The 18990-nt window shown below is 35.7% G+C and overlaps 1 protein-coding gene across 1 annotated transcript in view; it reads left to right on the forward strand.

Annotated features, from left to right (window-relative positions):
- The window catches only part of LOC138713228 (cytochrome P450 4C1-like), a 61507-nt gene that overhangs the window by 17094 nt on the left and 25423 nt on the right, over nt 1–18990 (forward strand). The window contains exons 5-7 of the mRNA XM_069845158.1: nt 1152–1337; nt 10025–10088; nt 17379–17539. Coding sequence (XP_069701259.1) covers nt 1152–1337; nt 10025–10088; nt 17379–17539 — 411 coding nt within the window. The remainder of the gene's footprint in view (nt 1–1151; nt 1338–10024; nt 10089–17378; nt 17540–18990) is intronic.

The raw sequence follows: 18990 nt of genomic DNA on the forward strand, positions 1-18990 counted from the left end.
CAAAATATTAATTGACTTACGAAAATACAACTGTCTTCAAATCTATTATTGTACCATCTCAACATTACGCTAGATGGCAGTAGTGTGTTATGATTAGCTGTTTTCTTGTTATCAGTTGTGCCAACTATGGAATCTTCATTGAACTCTGTGGACGGTTACTGGTCAAGAAGGCTTTGTTGATTCAGTTTCATTTTTATTAAGACAGTTGCATTCCACTTCAATTATCCGGATCCCAGTAATCAACGTCACTTGACAGATGATTTTCAATAAATCTTAGTATTAAACAATCTCTGATACGTGACTATCCATAATATCATATAGCAGAAGCTATAACATAACGTAAATAATATAAATAAGTGTTAGAAAAGTTTTAATTAGGGATGATGAGATAAACAAGAAAAGTTTTAATTAACGATGATGAAATAAAAAATAAACATGAATAATTTTAAAAGGAACAATTATTGAAAGTACAATTTTAAAATTTGAATGTTTTAGTGGTTGGTGGATCAGCTGATGTTATATTGGACGTATGCGTAAATGAAATGGAACTCGTTGATTTTTTTACATTCAGTTTTAACCCCTGCGTAATCTGCAAATTAGTGTGGGACACAAGAGGTACAAGTGCAACGTCTTACTATAAGATGATTATTTTTAATATCTTAATTTTAAAATTTCTTCAAAATCTGCAGAAAACTACGTCATATAACCCAGATGTAAACACAAAATAGATATCGTAGACTTCGGGTACAATTTTTCATTGTTACTTAACTATAAACTCATTTTTTCAACATTAGGTTTTTCCTGCCGATCTGAAGTTGCGCTCGGGCCCGGGTTCGATCCCCGCTTGGGCTTATTACATGGTTGGGTTTTTTCCGAGGTTTTCCCCAAACGTAAGGTGAATGCCAGGTAATTTATGGTGAATCCTTGGCCTCATGTCGCCATCACTAATTTCATCGACGCTAAATAACCTCTAGTTGATACAGCGTCGTTAAGAAACCAACTAAAGAAAACACCCCCATACATAAAATCTTCTGGATCTTACTAAGTTGTATTGAGATAAAACATGATTACGTTGAAAAATAGAGAATTACTTATAAAATCCAATCAATTTTTATGAAGTAAGTGAATTCATAATTTGTTCTTCTTTTCAGGTGTGAAGTGGATGCAGAATCGAAAATGTATTGCACCAAACTTTAACGTGTCCGTATTCAAATCCAATGTGCAGATATTCAACAAACATATATATGCTATGCTCAATAAACTATCACAGCATGTAGGTGGACAAGAATTTGACATATATCCCTTTCTATTACACCAAGCAATAAATATAAGCTTAGGTAAGTAGTCTAAATATATTAATACAATTCTCACGTTAATGATTATCGGTCTTACCAATAAAAACTCTTATACAGACGTTCAACTGTCTTATTCTTACACAGCGAATAGCTCGTTTATAAGCAGTTTGTAAATTCCTGATTAATATAATCACTACATACGTGATTTATAAAAATACAACTGTTACACAGCTAAGCTAGAGTTTCGTCATTATTTTATTACGAAAGGTAACAAAATAACTGAAATTCTCTATTGCGTCCGATAGCGTTCGCTAGTGTGCCGCGCTAACTATCGATAGTACAACTCGACCTGATCCATTATCACGCTATATTTTGATTAAAAAAAGTTATAACAATATTATTCTAATTATTCTGTGCTCTTTGGTTTGTTTGGTTACAAGGCAACTATCGTCATAAAATGACAATCGATACCAACAGTTGTCAAAAGTCGCCCATATTTGCTCTACAGGGTGTTTAAAAAATACGGGGCATTTCAGGTATGTATTTCCCACATGTAGACAATCAAAATAGTTCATTACAACATGTCTCCGGAAATGCTTTATTTCCGAGTTATAGCCTTCACAACATTGAAATTCACCGGAACATTTTTCTTTCCGCAGGTCGTTGCCGTCAAAGGAGACATTAAGAGGGCACTCTGACAGTTCATTCCGAGGCGAAGGTTACATTCAGTGTTGTGTAGGCGTTAGACTGTGCGACATGTATTCAAATCAAGAGCTGGCAGAGATACACTTCATGTACGGTAAGGCGGACGGCAATGCTGCGCTGGCTCGTCGTTTGTACCAGGAGAGGTACCCACAGCGACAATGTCCAGATCGGAAGACATTTGTACGTCTCCATTACCGTCTGTGCGAGTATGGAAAATTTAACTCTCCTGGTTTGGGAAGGGGACAACCAAGATCTACAACTCCAGAAGTACAGGAGGAGATTCTGGAGGCTGTGAACACGACTCCTTCTATCAGCACACGAAGGGTAGCGTTGCAAGTCAATGTTCCTCATACGACTGTCTGGAGACTGTTGATTTGGAATCCCTTCGGAATCGAATTGTGGCATGTTCTGAGGACATACGCAATACTCCTGGAGTTTGGGATCGTGTTCGCAGGTCAATGAGACATCGATGTGAGGTCTGTATTCAAGCAGGAGGTGGAAATTTTGAACATCTTCTGTAATGAAAACGACCTGCGGAAAGAAAAACGTCCCGGTGAATTTCAATGTTGTGAAGGCCATAACTCGGAAATGAAGCATTTTCGGACACATGTTGTAATGAAATATTTTGATTGTCTACATGTGGGAAATACATACCTGAAAATATGTCCCGTATTTTTTAAACACCCTGTATATGCAATACTTAAACAGGGGGTTTCGCGTTTGTAACTACTGGGAATCAATTCCCATGTATAGTTACAGGCTGTTTATACATCCATCGCTTATGCATGGTTTATTAGTAACGTTTTCTTTCCAACTCTGCATAAGTCTCGTATAAAAATTATACAAGGTTTATTAGTAAGACTGTTTGTGAACACCAAATTTTGCGGAATGTGTCAGGAGGAATGGGTTAACCTACATCGACTTAACCTGATATAACTATGTTCGATGTCTAACGGTTAGGAAGAAATTAAGAGGAGACATAATGGAACGTCTTGGGGTTCCGTGTACTATACTTGAAGTATTACAATTTTAAAGGCATGTTGGGTCCGATAAGTATAATATAAGTATCAAATATGTGTAGGTTTATTACAGTCAAATTACTTATCAATAGTACACACGTTGAACCATTATGATATTACATGAAATGGTATATAAAAGTTTTTGACAAACGTTTTCGCCATAACCATGGCATCTTCAGGTCATATTAAAGGAGAAAGCAATAACCAGGCTTCGAGACTTTGGACCCGATACAATAAGTTTACTGTGCTTGTACTATAGGTTGTTGACTCGCTGCAGGTAGTGAAAGGTAGAGATGTGTTGAGGTAACAACGTTGCTATTTAGAGTAGAGTACGGTAGTATGGGGAAACACACACATATGTACATTCTGAAAGTAAATATACATTACACAATGACAATGTCAAAAGAATGTGAAAAGCATTTATCCTCCTGTCTTTTATAAGCATTTGTGTTTAATTATACACAGTGTTAATGGTGGAAATAAACATGTAGCAATTTTCATTTCTTCATTTATCCTATTGGTCGTCTTTAGGAAGTGCAGTTACAGTACCGAATTGCAATGTACTACAAGAAACATTCTCAGTGTCTCAAACGTAAATCTTTTTCGGTTATCTGCCAAACACAATTTGTACTGTGAAAAGATGCGCTCTACGTCGCATGACTTTATAGGAACAAAACGAAAAAACCCAACATCATTGCAGTCTCTAAGAGATAGTCCTTTATTCTCGGGTGACTCTACTGGGTGTTCAGTTCAAAGTGTGTCATGGCTCGCTGTATGCCGTCATGTGGCTAGCCGATGAGCCTAGAGAATTCAATCTTCCTACACTTCCGCAAAGGCTCATTACCTATGTGACAGACAAGTTGCCTAGCAAGTACGGCGTTCATTCTGAAGAGTACGTACCGATACGTACGGTAACGTCGGTAGTGGCAGGAATGTGAACTGTTTAGAAACACGTAGTCTACTGAGGTGAGTTTTTTTCTTACTGTCGGGATATGGGGAGAGAGTCAAGTCGATTACTTACGTATTCATTGACAAACTTCGACGGTCAACATGGACACAGAGCATTTGATTTGTATTGTGGAATGTTGCCGTACACAACTAATGATAACAAATACCCTGCGTACGACTTTCCCGCGCAAAACACAGTTCGAAAGAGGTTATGGTAGCACACAGACCGTACAGACCGCCATCTGTTGCTACGACGTTCAAGTTATACCGTACACGTTCTCAAGTTCAGATTGAACACCTTGAATATAGGCAACTTCTCTGACATAAAAGCTGAAACTCGCTTCAAATCGCTGACTCACAACAGTGACCTCATGACACATTTTGAAATGAACACCCAGTACGTCCACTAATTTGCTGTTTATATTACACAATGTTCCATATCCGTTATTTTTATATAAAATTGATTTCCACTTCTGTTTTAGACGTTCAGTAACCGGTGTACTTGGTGTCTCATTAATTCTCTGTGTCATTTCCTCAACTAATTTGAGGGCTTCCGGCATCTCTTGCTCTGACTTTTCTAGCCGTGTAATAGTTTCAGACACAGTTTGACAATAGGTTTGTATGAAAAACAAATTATTCATCAGAACCTTGAAATCCAGAGCGTTTTTCTTTGCGTATTTGTTGGCATTCATTCTACAGTACCCCCACCCACTGTACGCTTTACTACTATACTCAGTACGCCGTTATGCAGATTTCCCACTGAACTGCTCTATTGGGTCCGAAGAATCGAAGCCTGACAATAACACATGATGAACACTTAAAATATTCAGGTGAAACAATCGTTAAAAAGTTTAAAAACTGATGTAGTAGGTTATTTGAGCATATGCCATTAAAAATATACATGTATCATGAAATTAACACCACGAAGAACATAGAATAGGCAATTAACACTGTGGTATTTGATAAATGTACAGAGAAATAGAATAAAAGCATAACAATCTTCAAATACAGGCAGATTCAGTTCCCAAAATAACGAAACATGCTACAGAATGTAGGTCGCTCGTGCTGCTGTTTAATGGGCGTATGAATTCAAAGCCCTGTAAAATTATAATGGGATAATGTAAGATAATTTATTAAATTGAGAACTAAGGACAGAATATTAATTTTGAAGGCGTGGTTAAATGTACTTACAAAATAGTTGAGGAGAAGCTGACACCCTGTCTATTACGTAAGCCACTGGCATAAATTCATGCGGTCGTCAACACGGAACGAGTTTAATCCCCCAAGGCAAGGACAAACGATGTAGGCCATGTACTGTTCTTTTGTTTTGTTTTGTCAACAAATGAATGCAGCAGTGTATTAAAACGAGAAATAAATATCATCCATGTTATTATCATAACCAAACCTAAATAATTATTTGTTTAATGTTTCTTAAGGCCGAAATATATGTTAAGTGATAAGATTTCAAAATTTACTCTTCAAACTTACTTCCGCACAGGAGATTAGTTGGAAAGCAATAGCGTTGTTATGTTGTTCATTGCGTGAGTAAGTGCTGGGTGGATGGATAAAGTGCGATAACTCCACAGATGGCCGAAATTGACTTCTTAAGTTCAGATGGTAGAGCAAAACGGGACGCTTGGAAGGCTTGCCCGTGACTCAGGATTGCACCATAAAGGTAAGCGTTCTCTACATCGTATCGCACTCCTCGTACGAATCGCACGCAACGGATATTTTAAGTGCAGTGCGTTCACTGTAACGGCTCCACCTCATCGCCTCATCGGATTCCCTATCAGCTGTTTAAAACATGACGTCGTACGATATTGACATTGCTGAAAACAGAGGAGTTGAGGTTAGGTCTATTAATTACGTCTGTTAGCGAATAAGAATTTGTAATTGCTTCATGCGTCTTAATTGAAGAGGAGGAACAACTGGATAATACGCACGGCAGACCAATATCGATAGTCGACTCTACTCGCTGGCCACTAGTCACCGGGCCGTACCGAGCCGTATCAAACAAAATATAATCGAAATGGTGGTAGTCAAATTCGCGACTATATTCTTAAATAATTCACTCCATTAGTCAAGTTCAAGGTTTTATGTAGTACAACGGCGGTTTTTTGAATGCATTAAAAGAAAATGAAGATGTAATAAGATAATAAACTAGGTTATCACAAGGAAATTAACAGGAAAAAAGGCGTGTTTTAAGGAATACAATTAAAATGACGGAAAGTAAATTTCCAGTTAATGTTCGCCAAAGCGTAAAGTACGTAATTATGACGGCGTTGCTGTTTTATTTCTGGCCTATATAAAAATACCTAGCCTTTTACGAAAAAAAATTTAAGGACCATGAAATTATTCACCGCTTTCATTACAGGCCTATTATTTTTTAACAATATTACGAATCAAAAACTGTCATATTATATAATTTTAACTACTACATGGACGAATCAAATCAAGCTAACCTAACCAAAGCTAACCTAACCAAAGCTAACCTAACCTAACCAAAGCTAACCTAACCTAACCTAACCAAAGCTAAGCTAACCTAACCAAAGCTAATCTAACCTAACCAAAGCTAATCTAACCTAACCTAAGCTAAGCTAATCTAAGCTAATCTAACATAACATAACCTTCGTAAATACAAGGCCTGTAACCGGAGCAAGAAGGGATCTCAATCATTTAATCTGCAAGTACACGCAAAAATAAATTCAAGTAAGGATCACGCTCCCACTGCATGAGAGGTCCGCGCATGCGCTACAGCAAAACTGTTTCTGTCCCGAGCCTCTCATCTAAGGCACTCGTCATAATTTACTCGCAATATTTACGCAAATACACATTGTCGCTAACAGTGGTGCTATCTCTCAATAATGTTCAGAACGAAGGAGGTAGACAGAGAGAGAGAAAATTTCTCCCGTCAACTACGCCACACACCAACGTCATGTTCTTATGTTGGTGACATTGTGTATTTACTTAAATTTGGTGGTAAACGTAACGGCACGGTTCAAAGTGACCGTGCTAATTCTCCAGTATAGCGTAATCGAACAAGTATCCAACTTCCAATATTTAGGGTCTAATGTGACATATAACCAAAACGAAGATATAAATATGAAAGTTCAGAAATTTGGGAGAATATGCGGAACCATCAGGAGACACTTACGACAGAAAACTACAAAAGAAACGCAACTGAAACTTTATAAAGTAGTAGCCACACCAGTCCTAATGCATGGATGCGAAAATTGGACCTTAAATAGGAAAGATAAGACGAATACAGAGACTTCGGAAATGAAATTCCTAAGATCAGTTGCAGGGACTACCCTCCTAGACCACAGAAAGAACACTGATATCACAACAGAGCTGAATATATTTAACATGGACAACAGAGTGGAACAACAGAAGAGAAATTGGCATGACCACATAATTAGAATGGATGAAATGCGACTTCCCAAAAAAATGCTAAATTATAAGCCCAAAGGACGTAGAGATGTTGGGCGCCCAAGAACAAGATGGACTGACGATATTCCCTGAGGACGGAACAGGTCTGAAGGCCTAAACCTGAAAGTTGATGATGATTTGCAAGAAACGACTTGATTACTGTAATGGGAACGCCTCAAATTATATAATTCTTCGCAATTTTCTACACGAGAAATAAGTTTTCCGTCTGCCATTTTGGCGCGACACTGAACATGGCACACCATAATAGTAACAGTTGACCAATTAAAATTGACTTATTAAAGAAGGCCATGATCGCACGCATCGGAAAAGTTGCCCATACGAGAAACGTGGACGGATTTGCCGAAAGGCGATGCGTGCGATACGATGTAGTGAACGCGGTTACATAACAACTACAGCAAAGATAGTCTTTTTCCGATTCGTGCGATTCGTCCGATGAGTGCGATACGATGTAGTGAACCCTTACCTTAATACAGTGTTTAGAATTCTGAAAGACAACACATTTCATTCATATCATACTCATCCCCATCAGGAATTTGGGGGGGGGCTTGATTCCAGACTCGTGTTGATTATTGCAACTGGTTTCTAAATACGGACCGTTATTTCGAGTTCAAAATTCTGTGGACCAATCGTTTCTTACATAGGTTTTTGTTATCAAAAAATTGTTTATGAACAACCAGTATCACATAGTTTTCGAGTAAAAAGGCTGATACGGGTGGTCTGAAGCACCTGGTATTGTATCAACGTAGAATCTACAAAGAATACAACAATTTCATTTCGCTAAAAGTTATTTATTTATTTTTTATTTATTTATTTAACCTGGTAGAGATAAGGTCATCAGGCCTTCTCTTCCCCTCTACCAAGTTACATGTATACAAGAATTATTTACGAATTAAACAGTAAAATACTATGAACTATTAATTAAACAAATACGAACTGTGTAGACAAAGTATATGATTATGTCTCGTGACCAGAATATTGTACGAAATGGAAATATAAAAATTGGAGATTTATCCTTCGAAGGGGTGGAAAAATTCAAGTATCTTGGAGCAATAGTAACAAATATAAATGACACTCGGGAGGAAATTAAACACAGAATAAATATGGGAAATACCTGTTATTATTCGGTTGAGAAGCTTTCATCATCTAGTCTGCTGTCAAAAAATCTGAAAGTTAGAATTTATAAAACAGTTATATTACCGGTTGTTCTTTATGGTTGTGAAACTTGGACTCTCACTCCGATAGAGGAACATAGGTTAAGGGTGTTTGAGAATAAGGTGCTTAGGAAAATATTTGGGGCTAAGCGGGATGAAGTTACAGGAGAATGGAGAAAGTTACACAAAGCAGAACTGCACGCATAGTATTCTTCACCTGACATAATTAGGAACATTAAATCCAGACGTTTGAGATGGGCAGAGCATGTAGCACGTATGGACGAATCCAGAAATGCATATAGAATGTTAGTTGAGAGGCCGGAGGGAAAAAGACCTTTAGGGAGGCCGAGACGTAGATGGGAAGATAATATTAAAATGGATTTGAGGGACGTGGGATATGATGATAGAGACTGGATTAATCTTGCACAGGATAGGGACCGATGGCGGGCTTATGTGAGGGCGGCAATGAACCTTCGGGTTCCTTAAAAGCCATTTGTAAGTAAGTAAGTAAGTGGCAGAATTAAACTAATGCTAATAGGCCTATATTTCATATAATGTTAGATAATAGGAAGATATTATTATGAGACAATTGCGAAAATATCAGGATGCGTGTCTAAAGAAAGAAGTTACTAGTGACCGTTTAAGTCAGTAAAAAATGATTATTTTCTTTCAACCCCTATTACTTTGTGACAAGGAATTACATTGTCGCGAGGTGGATACTGTAAAAGATGATGAATAACAAGATGTTCTGTGAAGAGGTATACTTAGTGTGCCACACATAAGTGATCTGGTATTTACGTGAGGTTAGAGTATACATAAGAGAAACGAGACGAAAGGCAATTTGGTGTTGAGGTGTGCAGAATTCGAAAGAGTAAAGACAAGGAGTGTAGAGTTCTACGTTCTTTCAGTCGGAGCGACGAAGTACTTGCGAAGGACGGTGATATGTGATCGTATCGTCGGAAGTTGCGCACATATTCTGAACTTGCTGTAACTTGACTGACAGTTCAGACCTTAGGTCACTTAGCAGAACGTCACAATAATCGAAGTGCGGCATTACTAGGATTTGTACTATGATGAGCTGTGGAAAATTAATTTTAACATGGAACTATGTCCATATAAAATATTTTCTTCTTCTATGTGTGAGGAATGTTTCCCGAAAGTTTGACCGTGCCTTCTTGTTACACCCTGTATACAATACATATCAGATCCATTCAGTTTACAAAGATAAACATTTCATCAATATTGAGCACACTGTATGAGTAGGAACAAATTGTGTTCATTGTTCTAAACCTTTTCTCTTGGTCCTTCAAAGCTTTAAGATAATTAGATGTTCATTGAACATCGTAATACATGAATACTGAACTTCATTTCTAAAACAGTTGAGATTAACACGGGGTAGATTGAGATCTGATTTGTGCCTTGCGTTAAAATTATGAATTTTATTACATTTTTACAGCCATAACTATGGGTAAGGAACCTGAGGAATCTCTGACTTGGGATATACTGGAATTATTAGAACGGTAAGAATATATTTCATTTTCTATTATTTAATTAGCAACAGAAAAATCGTTTTATGTGGTTCAAATAATTTCAATTTCCATCCTTTTCATAGTTGGGCGTGACAGAAAAACCGATATTATTATCGACGTTTATTGTTTGAAAAAATGTTTCCTGTTGATTCAAATGATATGTCTAAAGTATTTCATTTCGAAAATTCCATTTCTGCCAGATATCATGTATTAATCTCCAAATGACATTCATGGCAATGAAATGTCCAAAAATTGTCATTCTCTTTCGAACATTGTATTTCTTGTCAAGTGCTGTCCATGCTGAACAAATGTCAAAAATTGTTTTTACAAAAGCTTCAAATTTATGCTTCTTCCCAAATGTCATTCATTCTGAATAAATATAAAAAAATATGTCATACGACTTTAAAAGTTATATTTATTTCCGAATAAATGCACAACATATGCCATAGAATCTCCAAATTATTTTTGTTTCCAAATGCTATCCAAGCTAATGAAATACCTAAATGTTTTTACAAAAGTTTCAATCTTATACTTTTACCAAGTATCATCCAAAATATTCCATACAATTTGCAAAATTACATTTCTTCCCAAACGATATCCATGCTGAAGAAATGTCCAAAATATGCCATATAATTTCCAAAATTATACTTCTTTCCAAATGCTATCCATACTGGACAAATATCTAAACGTTTTTAACAAACGTTTTAAACTTACACTTCTTCCCAAAATGTTATCCAAAATTTGCCATACAAATTTCAAAATTACACTTCATCTCAAGTGCTTGCCATACTGAAAGAATGTGCAAAATATACCATACAATTTCTAAGCTTATACTCTTCCCAAATGTTATCTATGCTGAAGAAATACCTAAACGTTCTTTTACAAAAGTTTTAAATTTAAACTTCTCCCCAAAACAATATCCACACACAATTTCCAAAAATACACTTCTTCTCAAATGCTATCCATGCAGAAGAAATAATTAAACTTTTTAAAAAAGTTTTAAATTTACACTTCTTCTCAAAATGTTATTCAAAATATGACATAAAAATTTCAAAATTACACTTCATCCCAAATGTTAGCCATGCAGAAGAAATAATTAAACATTTTTTACAAAAGTTTTAAATTTACACTTCTTCCCTAAATGTCATCCAAAATATGCCACACAACTTCCAAAATTAGGTACACTTCTTCTCAAGTACCAGTCATGCTGAAGAAATTTCTAAAATATGCCATACAATTTCCATACTTATATTTCTTTCCAAAAATGGACTCAGTTATTCAACATGTAAATCAATATAGACTGACCTGGAAAGAACATGTTGCCAGAATGCCCGTATTCGTTTGCCAAAACGAATCCTATACCTATATCATACAATATTTAAAAAATTATATTTCTTTCAAAACTGCTATCTATACTGATAATATGACAACGTTTTCAAGAACCTTCCAAACATATTTATTTCTAAGAGCAATACATGCTGAAGAAATGCACGAAAGCTCAAGAGTTATGTACTGTATTTTCCCAAATATCATCTATGCTGAAAATATGGCTAAACCTTTTTACAAAAGCCATACACATAATTATCATTTCCAAATGTCATAGGGTAAACATTGGTAATTTCGTGATACTTTCATGAAAATTAATTTAAAATGCAAATGTGTAAATATATCATTACTCCGATTTTTTCATCTAAAAGACTATAATTTGCTGTACAAATCTGGAGACATAAAAGATTGGACACGTTCTTGAACAAGTGCCAAAAACCACTTTTACAACTTAAGCTAAAAGGTTGGTTATTTCGTGATAACCTTGGTAATTTCGTGATATTACATTGATCATTTCGTGAGAGGTAGAAAAATTGTGGAAAAATTCATTAAAGTCAAATGAAATTCTCATTTATTGTTACAAGACTTCAAACATAGTAATTCCGTCTAATATTCATAGCAAGAAAACATATAAATACATATCAACACATAATAAGAATGAAATCAAAGTAGAAATTGAAATTGAAAAGGGATCTTCTTTGCCCTGAAAGGGTGAACACTTTTATTACGGACTTTACTATAGCCTATATTACTAGGGTAACTCCAAAACTAATGCATAACATTTGTTTAAAAATTATATTTTTATCCTACAGCTTTGCTATTTTCACAGAATGTAGATACATCCTTTAGGAACAAAATGTCACTTTTCCACATAACCCCCGTCCCTTTCAACTGCCTTACGTAACCTAGGAACGAGGGCCTGTAGACTAGCACGGTAAAAGTCTGAACCAACACGTCTGAGCCACTCTTTAGCAGCGTGCACAAGGGAGTCATCTTCTAACCTCGTTCCGCGAAGGGGTCCTTCAGTTTACCAAAGACATGGTAATCGCCAGTTCAGGACTGTAAGGAGGGTGTTTCAGTGTTGTCCATCCGAATTTTCTGATCTGGTCTGTGGTCTTGTGACTGACATATGGCTGTGCGTTGTCGTGCAATAGCAGAACATCCTGCTTCTCCCGATGTAGTCGAACACGACTCAGTCGAGCTTGAAGTTTCTTGAGAGTTGCCACATACGCGTCAGAATTAATGGTTCCGTGTGGCATGATGTCCACAAGCAAGAGTCCTGAATCGAAAAACACAGTAGCCATAACTTTTCCTGCCGAAGGTGCATTTTTGAATTTCTATTCTTTGGTGAATTTGCATGATGCCACTCCATTGTCTGCCTCTGTCTCCGGTCCAAAATGGTGGAGCCATGTTTCATCTTCTGTCACAATTCTTGCAAGTAAGTCATCTAGCACTTATCATTGGCACTTAGCATGATAACAAATCAAACAGAAGCTACACTGGACCCATTGCGTCCCCCTTTTCTTTTTTGATATCACATCTTACCTTCAGATTTCTAAAATTCGTATTGTAATGCAATTTTTAAAATAGTATAAAATGTAATGCTTAATGCTCAACAAAATTTCGCCTCAAACAGCTAAGATTTCTATCACTAAAGCTAAGCCTATATGGCGACTACGGCAGTTTCTAAAATTCCAAAAACATTTCCTAAAATTTCATTAAGGTATAATAAATCATTGTACCAAATATCATATGCTTACCTTTAGTAATAAGCCTGTAATGTAATTACAAACATCCACAAAATTTGTACGCCTGAGAAGTCGACGCAAACTTGCTCTCTCCAAACACAAAAGCTCACTGAAGCAGCTACAATAGTCACACAAAGCGTAGTTGTATGTTTCTGGAAACCGGACAACATATGAGCACACGCTCTCGTCATGAAACAATACTAACAATACCATCCCATCGCACCTCCTCATACTCATCTTCTTTCACAATAGCCATGCCAAGACTCTGGAATTCGCTACCTGCTAGCATCAGGGACTGTCGAAATAAAATTGAATTCAAACGCAAACTTACTAGGCACTTGGTCAGTAATTGATTTCTTGTAAATAGTTTCTTTAATCTATCACAAAATATTTCAATATTCAGTAATTTAATCGCTATACAATTTTGTTATTTTAGATTTAATTTGTAATTCAGTAATATAAAATATTCTTTGTTTCTCTGTGATAAATTATCTAGCTTTAATTAGTCAGGTAATCTTTTCGTACTTTGATTTTATTGTAATTGTAATTGTAAATTTAATATTAATTGTAATGTTATTTGTAATTGTAATTATAAATTTAATACTAATTGTAATTTTATTGTTCATATTTTAGTTGGAATCTCCTGGTAGAGGGGCAGAGAAGGCCTGACGGCCTTATTTCTACCAGGTTAAATAAATAAATACTAAATACTAATATGCAATCCCTTGGTGGAAATTTGAATATCGTAACACCATTGGTTAGTTCACGAAAGAGCAAAGAAAAAGTTTCACGAAATAACCACTGCCACGAAATTACCAATGTTTAACTTATATGCAAAAAATATTCAAAACGAATCTTGCAATTATATATATATATATATATATTTCAAATTCTGTAACTCACATTTAGTCATCAAGATATTCAGAATTTGACTCATTTCTCTAATATATATAGCTTTCCAACTACAAAGTATAGTAACCATAGGTAGGAAGTTAGTACCAAAACAGTATTTTCCAGTTGAGTTCTGCGAGGAGTATAGATGTCACCCGCGCCTCGCCCTGCTCCCGCTCGCTACAGATGATACACAGTATGTTCACATATACAACGCATAGTATCATTCTGTGAAGATGTGTACAGGCTTGAGTAGTTTGAAGAATATTGTTAATTTATATTAATATCTCAGATTCTGAACAAAGTTATTATTTTTATTATTTACGTAATGTTAATGTTATGCATGATTCCAAAAAATACACTCATCTGTTATTAAACAATTATGCAAAAAGGAATGTGTAACACGTTCATCGTTTTCCCGGATTATTCTTCGTTAAATGTTGACGTCTCGTGTTGCTATGCATTCGGTTGCTAAGTTCAACGTCGGAATTACGATACGAACTTCCTAGCTTTCATTACAAAAGAAATGAAAAATGTTCTTGAAAACAATCATGGGTTTAATATTGTGTGTCACATACGAGATACACTATTTTGTAGATTCACAAAGATATTGTTCACCTGATTATAGTAAGACATAGTGTATCATATTTTAGATTAGCTCCAGTAACATCTTGTGACATAGAACGAATATTTTCAGAGTACAAATATAGTTCTTATTTTTTTCTGAACATAGAAGGAGTATTTCTTTCGATGAAATGAAAATGTTCATTGTTATTTGTTATAATGATGCTAGAATAATAACTGTATGCTTTGTATGTTATTTTTATATGATACCCGGGCCCGGAACAATTTTCCCTTGGAATTATTCAAACCTGCTTTACAAGGAGCTACTACCTGAAAGCCAGATTTTCATATGGTTAAATCATTTTAGGTTGGGAGTTACGAAGTTTATAATTACAAATTATTGTTTTTTTATATTATTCGTCTATTATTTTCTTGTCCTAAGACTGTACACCATACCTGCACAAACAGCGCTCAACGAGCGCGCGCGCTCCTTCGGAGCGGGAGAGCGGTGTTTACCGCTCGCCGAAACGGAGGGGAAGATACGTCAGAATGACATAGACTTGCTATAGGTAGAGGAGAGGGAAACGACCACTCAGTTATCTAGTGGAGTGCAGTGTGTAGGCCTATTCTCAGTAACTGTTTCACGTTGCTTACCTACTGCTATAGTACAGTTTGGAGGAATCTAAAAGACGGAACATAAAATTTAACATTTAACGATTTACAGCTCGAACTTATTGATCTTCAATATGACCTAAGGGCTAAAGATCGTTTGAATAATATTACTAGCCTGGATGAGTTTTACAAGACTAAATATTAGCAATAATATCCACGACTAAACAGGCTGGCCGTGAAAATGATTGCTATGTTTTGCTCAACATTTATATTTGTGAGCAACTGTTTTCTATAATCAACTTTAATAAAGGCAGACATCGAACATCTGTAACTGATGTTTCATTACGATCAGTAGGCTACTGTTCCTTTCAGCTGCCAACAGCATAAAACCTCATTTTGATGTACTGATAAATAAAAATATAACAAATTGATATTGTACATTTAAGTAGCTATAGAATTTCTATTACTTCTGTAAAATAAATATTTATTTATTAATTAATAATAGTCCAAGATAGTTTTGCAAACACTGAACGGGAATTAATTTCATAAGCACTCGTAATAGTACTTCCTTTTGTGTTTATTTTATACGAGATCACCCCTTCTTCCAGTCCACCCTTATACAGAGCGCAGCTAATACCTGCATTCCGCTCATGAGCTGTGAGCCGGCTCGGAGAGCGCAAACCTTGTGCAGGCCTGCTGTAGACGATTGGAACACGTGTTTGGTTACCAGTCGGCTGTACTAGATGTTTGTCGTTCTGGTTCACTGACATTGAGATCTGCGCTACTAGACTTTCCATTTGGTAGAGACGTAGACCAAGCTCACAATTTAACAGTTTTGGTACCAACTTCCTAGCTCTGATTATAACTGTTAAGAGATAAATTATTGTTGTATAAAATGTGTTATAGTTTTCTTTCATACCATTAATATCATATTAGTAGACTTCGTGGAATTGCCACGAGAATCGCAAGGTTTACTGCGCACGCGGTATAGACTGTATGAGAAGGGGACGTGCAAAGGATGGAGTATGCCTCTGATGTAAACACTGAGCAGTATACTGCGGTTACAATAAAACCTGTATCCTGCATTCAAGAAATATAATGATCATTGAAATAGGAAATGTCTAAACATGTAAATACACAATTATTTTATAGTGAGATATATTAACTCTTAAAATTTAATGTAAGATACTAACATCATCCTTGAATATGTGCATTGCAGTGAAGAGTTACGTACATTTTGAGCGACTGCAAAGTAACCTCCTCCGATGGTCAATTAAACAGTTTTTATTTTGGGAAAATGTACGTTCAACATCACACGATGTAATAGGTGCATATTTGAAGAACGGAAAGCCACTACTTTTTATACACCAACTTCAGATGTCTTGTCGTGATCTGATGGTACATAATTTATAATTTACGAAGTTGTGATTAGGCAGAATTTTTAGCAATAATGTTTCTCAACTTGCATTTCAATTTTTCTGAAATTAGTGAATTATTATTTTTGATAACGGTTTGTGATACTTTATCCACTATATTAATGGCTTCTGAGAGTTGTAGTTTAGACGATTCTAACAAGGATGATGCTTTTGGACACGATTTTAAAATTAGAATCAATGAACAGAATATCTTCCAATAGCTGTTCCGAAGGCAATGATTTTTACAGCTGCAACAGCGGAACTGTCTGTGCTATCAATTACGTCCATTATTTTGCCGTAATGTTCTGCATAATAATTAACAGCATCCAACCACGTTCCCCAACGGGTCAAGACTGGCTGCGGGGGTAAGGGTATTCCAGGGGCAATTATTTGGAACAGCAACACTCTCATTGTAGTATGTTTGATTGAATTTTTGTCTGCATTGAACAAATGTTAAGCTTTGACTATTCCAACCACAGCAATGCAAAAACAAGTGCTTACATAGTTATACATTAGCTGTAGCTGCTCTACCTATTTGGAACGGTCACAACTCTTAACATGAACTGCTTATACTACGAGACCGGGCGGTTGCTCGCCTCCTCTATACTACCGTACATCGGCAACCTGATTGCATGGTGCGTGTGGCAATTCAACGAAGTCTACATATTAGTTACTATATACTGAGAAACTGTGTGTAGTTTACATTGCAATGTTTATATTTTAAGTGAAAAAGACAGCGTAGTTCGGAGAATACTGCGTCCATGGTTCGAGTATGACTTCTTGTACTGGAATTCGAAGATTGGAAGGATGGAAACCAAATATTTAGAAATGTGGGCGAAAAAATTGAACGAAGTTAACAGTGACAAGACGAAAGACAGAGAGGAAGGTAAGGAAAATCATGTTTTTTTTTTTTTTTTTACATAAATATATCTTAGAACTTTAAAGTTAACCTGAAGTGGCTATAGTTTCAGTAATGTAGGCCTACTCTTCACACAAAGCTTAAAATGTTTGTTGTTAGCTAGTAGTTGGGGCTTTAGTAGTTCCATTGATGTTTAAAACACACGTGGACTGTAGAATAAAATGTTTGAATTCTCAGCTTCTTCTTGCTATACTTTCAGACGCTAACGTATGATGCAGAGTTGCCAACCTTGAAGTCCCAAACATACCGCACACCTTAAATGTACAACATTTAACACAAATATAACACAAATTACACTGAAAGTTCTTGCGGCCTTTGAAAACATTGCAAAACTAACATGAATTAACTTTGGCAACAAATATAATTTATTGATAGGCCGTTTGAATGTTCCATATTTAGTTCGAATGACTGCTACCTTAATTAGTCCCCTACTTTTTCTAGTGTTTATGAATGATCTTTCCCCCCTAATAAAAGATTCAGGTCATCCCATATTACTGTATTTGCAGATGACATAAGTATAGTAATTACAGCCAGTAACTCCAACATATTCCAATCTTCAACAGAGGAAATGCTCTTCAAAATAAGTGACTGGTTCTCAGTCAATAAATTAGTATTAAATTGTAACAAAACTAACATAATTCAATTTAAATCCTGTCCAAATTCAACCTCGCAAATTTCTAGCGCAATAATTAACAATAGATCCCTATTAGAAACAACAATAACAACCAAATTTCTTGGCTTAAAAATCGATGTGTTGAATTGGAAAAATCATATTAAAGGAATTACCCCCAAACTAAATTCAGCTTGTTTTGATATTAGGTCTATGCAAAAGATAGTAAATATCAATACCTTAAAAACAATACACTTTGCATACTTCCACTCGGTAATGAGTTTTGGAATAATGTTCAGGGGAAATTCCACAGATAGTAACAGTATATTTCTATTACAATAAAGAGTAATTAAAATAATAGTAGGTCCCAAACCTAGGGAATCGTGTAGGACTATTTTTAAAAAACTACAAATAATGCCCATGGCTTGTCAGTATATCTTTTCATTAATAATCTTCCTCGTATGTAATCGTGAAAACTTTGTAACTAATTCAACAGTTCATAGCATAAATACACGTCAAAAAAATTACTTTCATACTCCATCGGCAAGTCTATCGTGCTATCAAAAAGGAGTGCGTTATATGGCAGTAAAAATTTGTAATATCCTCCCTATCGATATAAAAAATGAAACTCAAAATATAAAATTATTTAGGGCCAAATTAAAGAAGTACCTAATTTCTCACGCCTTCTATTCTGTAGGTGAATTCATGACATTCAATAACGCTTCATGAAATTGATACTAAAACTATGTGTTGTACTAGTAGACTATATTGTAAATCTCGTCTGTATATATATTTCATCTAGACTGTG

Source organism: Periplaneta americana, chromosome 2, assembly GCF_040183065.1.
Source record: "Periplaneta americana isolate PAMFEO1 chromosome 2, P.americana_PAMFEO1_priV1, whole genome shotgun sequence".
Taxonomy (NCBI): Eukaryota; Metazoa; Arthropoda; class Insecta; order Blattodea; family Blattidae; genus Periplaneta; species Periplaneta americana.